Source organism: Pteropus vampyrus, unplaced genomic scaffold, assembly GCF_000151845.1.
Source record: "Pteropus vampyrus isolate Shadow unplaced genomic scaffold, Pvam_2.0 Scaffold43, whole genome shotgun sequence".
NCBI classification, from domain to species: Eukaryota; Metazoa; Chordata; class Mammalia; order Chiroptera; family Pteropodidae; genus Pteropus; species Pteropus vampyrus.
Window position 1 is genome coordinate 10,722,053 of NW_011888824.1, and position 6,516 is coordinate 10,728,568.

At 38.8% G+C, this 6,516-nt stretch overlaps 1 protein-coding gene across 1 annotated transcript in view; it reads right to left on the reverse strand.

Moving 5' to 3' along the window:
* SLC35F1 (solute carrier family 35 member F1) overlaps positions 1-6,516 on the reverse strand; it is a 142,618-nt gene that overhangs the window by 40,672 nt on the left and 95,430 nt on the right. Inside the window, exon 3 of the mRNA XM_023529804.1 lies at positions 3,073-3,232. Within this exon, the coding sequence (XP_023385572.1) occupies positions 3,073-3,232 (160 nt within the window). The remainder of the gene's footprint in view (positions 1-3,072; positions 3,233-6,516) is intronic.

Genomic DNA, 6,516 nt, shown 5'->3' on the forward strand with positions numbered 1-6,516 from the left:
TGCAGGTTCAGAAATGTTTTCTAGTCATGAGTGACAAAAAAGATTAGATATTATTTACCAAAATTTCATAAGTGTATTTATCAGTTTTGAAATCATTTAAATCATTTATGTATATGTATACATATACATAAAGCATGAGTAAACATTTAGTTGATTAAATATAATTAAATTAAGCAGGACATGATTTTATCCAACCATATTATATAATGAAGTGTTTGATGTAAGTATAAGAAAGCACCAAAACTAGTATTTTCTATCTATAATTTGTATCTAGTTAACTGGAAATTACATGTTATTCCATGTTTTATTCACTGTAATTCAGTAGATACCTAATGTGGTGGTGCCAGTTTCCATGCAACATCACAAGGAAGATGATACCAGCAAATCTGTCATTTACATATGTATGAAATCATGATGAGTGATAATGTTTTATAAGTTTTGGGTAAATAGACACATTTAAAATTATGATAAATCCATTTAATCTAGTGCCCATCTCTTCCTTCTCTAAAATTTCACACCATTTTATCCGGGTATGGCACCCACTCACTGCATTCTGCTCCACGTCTGTTATTTGTTAATTGTGTGTCTTCCTGTCCTCCTCTTGTTTTTTTAACACTAGGATGGAGGCACATGGACTGTGACTTACTTAGCTTTATATTCTGTGTGGTCCCTAGCATGGATCCTGGCACATCATAATGTCTCAATAAATGTTTAAAAAATCAAGCTGACTGAAAAGGTCTTAATTCATCCTAAGGTAAAGATTTTGAGTGGCAACAAGTTTCAATTCAGGTAGACATGAGTTCTAATCACATATCTGTCCCTTATCAGCTGTTGAATATTGGGCAAGCTACAGAGTCTTTTTGCATTTCAGTTTCCCTATTTTAAAATCGTGAGGACACAGTAAAATATGTAAATGAAATAAAAATGCTTATAGTATATCATCTGGCACTTATTAAGTGTTCAGTTAATGGTGGTTAAAAACTGAATCGTTCCCTTTGAATAGTCACCTGTCCCTTTAGGTTGGCCGTTTCTCATTTTGGATCACTTTTTTGGTTCTAATCAACGTAGTCATAGCTGCTTTGCGAAAATTGGTTTTACTTATTAGATTTTTGTTTAATCACTAAGAACACCATATTTAGAGGGATATTCGAATAGGTGTGTCAGTGGAAAGAGAAAGAAAAGATTATTCAAAATCACTACTTACCATTAGATCAAGAATTAAATGGTGAATTATACTATACTGGAAAGTAGAATGACTATTAGTGTAATTTATGAAAATGAATACATCTCAATGAACATTTTGGAGTTTTAAATATGACCAACTGCCTTGTTTCCCTGGGATGCTCTTGGTTTTAGCACCAAAAGTTCTGCATCTGGGGAAACCCATTCAGGGAAACCTGAGACAGTCGTTCACCCTAATTTGCCATAAGATAACATTTGTATATTTCTTACAAGAGTCTCAATTATGGAAAAATAAGTATTAAGTGGTATAGCAGAAAGAATACTGGATTTCACATCTAGGCCACAACATTTAGTACTGGTGTGCCTTTGCACAGTTTTGTTATTTTTTTTCTCTGAGCCTTAATTACTTCATCTGCAAAAATGAGAATAAAATACTTTCTTTGCATAATTGAGAGGATTAAGTGAGATAATGCATGCATGTGAAAGTACCTGGAACCAATATAACTGTCACTTTTACTTATTGTGTTTAATAATCTAGCTCCCTGAAAATATTTTCTCTTCCTTGAAATACATAAAAAATTATGTTTAATAACAAGAAAATGTTGTTATGGGTATTTAACATCCTTAATAAATGAACTACATAATAATGCAATAAATATATTATGGTGTAAAGAAGATATTTTGAAGAACAAGAAATACATTTTATAATAAGAAGCTATTTTAATTGAGTTTTATCTTACTGCTATCACTTCCTAACCTTCTCTTTTATATCCGTAAGTTTTCTGAGAAAAGTAGAAATGTCATGAAGAAGTATCTCTTTGGCCTTACTAAGCCTTCCGACAGACTCCAAGATCTATAATAGTCTCAGGAGCTGCCCTTATTGCTTGTCTCTCCCTTGTGCATCAGTAAATGCAGAGATGGTCTTCAGAGGAGGCCTATAATGCTGGAGTAAGGTGACAAAGAGAGAATGCATGTGTTAGGGCCACCAATCTTACTGACAAAGTTGGGAAAGACATCTTCTTTCAAGTGAGCTCAAAGGCATGGAAGCTTCCTATTGTGGGTGACCAGCTGTACCTGTGCAAAACACAGTATTGGAAGATAAGTGTTGTTTGTGTGCTTCCTACATTATATACCACTCCAAGGCTTCAAGGCAGAATCTCCAATGCCATGGACTACAGATGGCTTCTCTCCATTTCTGGAAACCATGCTGGATCAGGGATCCCCAGAAGATTCATAGCAATTTGATAAGGAAATCTTGAAGCTTTACTTTGTAGGTCTACAAATTAATTATCTAAGATTGTTACCAAAAACCCTCCCTCCAGAACAAAAAGCAGACAAAAATCAAGCGTGAGGAGACTAAACTTAGGTCTCGCTCATAAAAGTATCAAGTATTCCTAACCTTAGTCTTCAAACTTTAAATAACCATCAGGCCTATATATCAGCCTTCAGTCAGTAGTTTGAAAATTCAGTCTTCTTTCTCTAATTTGGGAGAGAGGGTGTTGGGGCGTGGGGGTGTGGAAAGTGCCTGTGGTCCAGGAGTGGACTGACCCACTGATATCATCTCTAACTAGCTGGTCTGGACTAGGCAGCTCTGGCCTCCAAAACATCTTACAAATGGGTGTTGACTCTTAGCTTTAAATACGATCTTGGTGTTTCTGAATTCCTATATAAATAGCATACAACCTGCATTTTTCTTCCTTCATTCACTCCAGAAACATATATTAAGCACCTCCTATGTGCCACCATCCTAGATGTGGAGGGACAGGCGTGAGTAAGACACAAACACGGGGAAGACCAGGTTCCTTTCTTCCATTCAACCATGAATGTTTGTTGTCTTACCTTGGCTTCATCCACAGAAGCAGGTAACCTGGTGGACACACGGAGACTCACCTGCTCCCTGATGTCTTCCCACAAGCACGTCGGCTCCGACCATGCAGCCCATCCCCAGGATGCAGACCACGATGCCAATGAAATGAACAGCCTTGTACCGGATCAGCAGGAAGAACCAGGAGAGCAAAATCACGACCGGGATCACAAAACAATCCAGGAGCTATTGAGAGGAAGCAAAGAATAATAAGAGGTTCAAGGGGATACTTTTCATGTAGTGGAGAAAAATAACTTAGCTATATAGAAAGGCTATTTCCCGTGAACTTGAGTTTTTGTGTAGACCCAGAACAGTGCAATTAAAACAGACCCAGAAACAACTCAGATTAACGTTACTGAAACATCTGCAATCCTTGAGGAAAAGAGGAGAAGGCAAATCGATGAGATGAGCTGGTGGAGAAGATTTTTCTGCCCCTACCGTGTCAGGGCAGCTTGGCTTCTGGCCTTTCTCAGCACCCTGGCTGACACCATGAGAACACCTCACATGTGAGGAGAATATGCTGAGCCATTTTAGATGGTCCCACCACCTTAGGAAGAGATCTGGGAATGGGGGGTGCGGAGGCAGAGGTATTGTAATGTTTTATAATATTGGAATTTAGACAAAAGTTGAACATAATTTCTCCCAGACAACTGTCTCCCCACAACCAGTATAAGTTACTTGCATCTGTCCTTGAAATGTCACTGTGAAAAGAAAAAAATTGCTCTAAAAATAAATACAAATACTAATCTCAAAAGTTTAGAAATAATTTATAAATATTGTTGTAAAAAAGAGTAATAAAAAAGTTCAAACAGAATATGGAAAAAAGTTGATTTCATTTCTTATTTATTTTGTACAGATAATGAGATTCCACCTGACATGGAAGCCCCAAGAGCTGGCAGAGAGTTCACCCCAATCATGTAGTAAGATAACATGGTGAAATGAGAAGACCCCTGTGCCAGGAGCCAGGAGATCCGAATTTGAGTCCTAGGTCCTTATTTACAGTGTCGTGACCCTGAGCAAATCACAAATTCGGGAAGCTTCAATTTCCTGTTAGTAGAGTGAAGATAATAACTCCCACTGACTTTTCCCAAAGATCATTGTGAAGCGCAGAGATAATACATGTGAAAGCATTTTGTAAATTATAAGGAGGGGCTCAATGCCAGTCTATAATCCTGCTTCCAAACACATGCTCTGGGCTCTGAATTGGTTGTCTCTCCCATAACCTGGTAAGATATTCCATGCAAAGTAGGGTCTCCACTAGATAAACTTATGTCCCACTGGATTCCAATCTCCATGTACCAAGTGAGAAACTGGTGATCTTGTCCAATTTCTCGGTACGACTCCTCTGCTAGAATCCTCAACAAGTGGCCCTACCTCTCAGCAGCCAGACACAGGACAGGGATTTCTGATACTCCTCCACTCTTACTGTCTGCATCCTATTGATCACAGAATTCTGCCAATTCTATCTTTTAAACATCTCTCAAATCTACTTACCCTCTCCCACTTCTGCCACCTAGCCTGAGGTAGCATCCTCCTTTACCTGGAACAAGCTCTTCCTTCCTACCTCAGGGTCTTCACCCATGCATCCTCCTCCTCCATGTCAATTCTTGAACTTTCTGCCTCCTACTTTTCCTCCAGGCCTGCACTTACATACCGCCTCCTCAGGAAAGCCTCTCCAGGCTAGGTTGGGTCCTCTTCAATGCTTTCCTTGCAGCCTGGACTTCTCCTTTATTGCGTCAATTGCACTAATAATTAATATGGAATTACTGGCATAATGCCTGACCTCTCTACTTGTCCAGAGGTTCATGAGCACAGAACTATATTCTCACTATCCAGAACCCTGTGGCTCGTAAGAAGTATTCAATAATTGTTATCGAACAAATACATATAAGAATTTTTAATGTTCAGAAACATCAAAATAGAGTCTCCAAGTTTCATTAAAGGCCAAACAATGTTTGTATGTAGTAGTCCCCACTTATTCACGTTTTTACTTTCCCTCGTTTTAGTTACCCACAGTCGACCACAGTCAGAGAATATTAAATGGAAAATTCCAGGAATAAGCAATTCATAAGATTTAAATTGCGCACAGTTCTGAGTAGCGTAATGAAATCGTGTGCTGTACCACTCCGTCCTCCTTGGGGTGTGACTCATCCCTTTGTCCAGCGTATCCATACCATATACATTATCCATTCATTAATCACTTATAGCCATCTGGGTTATCAGATCCACCATCACGGTATCACAGTGCTTGTATTAGGTAACCCTTATTTGTTCTATTTTATTATTGTTGCAAAAATTGTCCTATTTTATTATTGTTCTATTTTATTATTGTTGTTGTTAATCTCTTATTGTGCCTAATTTATAAGTAAAACTTTATCATTGGTATGTATGTATAGGAAAAATATATAGAGAGGGTTTTATACTATCCAATTTCAGGCATCCATTGGGGGTCTTGGTATGTATCCCCCCACGAATAAGGGGGCCTGGGCGGGGTGGGCTACTGTATTTGTTTTGGCACTGTAAACAGCACTGAGAATCCTCTCTATGCTGGAAAACTTGTTGTGACCTGGGCAGATCTTCACTCTTTTCTGTGCACTGGTTTTCTCCTTTGTAAAATGGAATAAGCAATCAGAATTGTAAGCTGTCCCTGAGGCTACAGTGAGATGATAAGGTGATGAAGGGCCATGTGAATGGTAATTTAACCTTGTGATGGCTTGGGGCCAAGCTCAGAGCTGACAGCATTCCTGGAGGGGTTATATATAGGGGAGGTGGTAAGTAAGATTGTACCACAGAACAAGGTTGCTCACTGCACAGTTAATTAGCAAATTAATGATCCTACTTGATATGGTAAAATGCTCTAAGGCAGTTTTAGGACTGGCCTCAAATGCGATTTAAGTATATTAGGAAATTTCAGTTTGCCAGTGAAAACTGTTCACTGGGCATAAAACAGTTGGTGTTTTGTTTTAAAAACTAGAAATGATTGCATCAACAGTTGAAATATTTAGTTACATGCTCCACAATTGCGATTTTATTATCTGGCTGAAGCTTTTGGTCCATCCCCGAATTATTGAAGGCAAACTAGGCCATCATCTAATCTTTGGGGAGGCCTGAAGTGAGCCTTTTTGGTTCAGTGTCATGAGAAATCCCAAAGCACATGATGAGTCCTGGGATCTAGTCCCTTAATTGGTTGAGCTGAAAAATCCTTATTTGCGTCAAGTGGTCCTACGTGTAGAAAAGACTTTTAGAAAGAACAGAAGGGGAAGGAAGAATACAACCCAAGCGGAGGTTTCTGAGACAGTTCAGCTCGGGAAGATTGGTGACCAGAACACAGTAGGGGATCAATAATGGGTGGCTGAATGAATTAATAAATGGACAGCCACTTGGTATCTCACTGACCATCAGGAGGGACATTAGAGGTAATCCAAGCTGTTATCGGCATTTGGGTGGGACCTTCCTTCATTTTGCAGGAC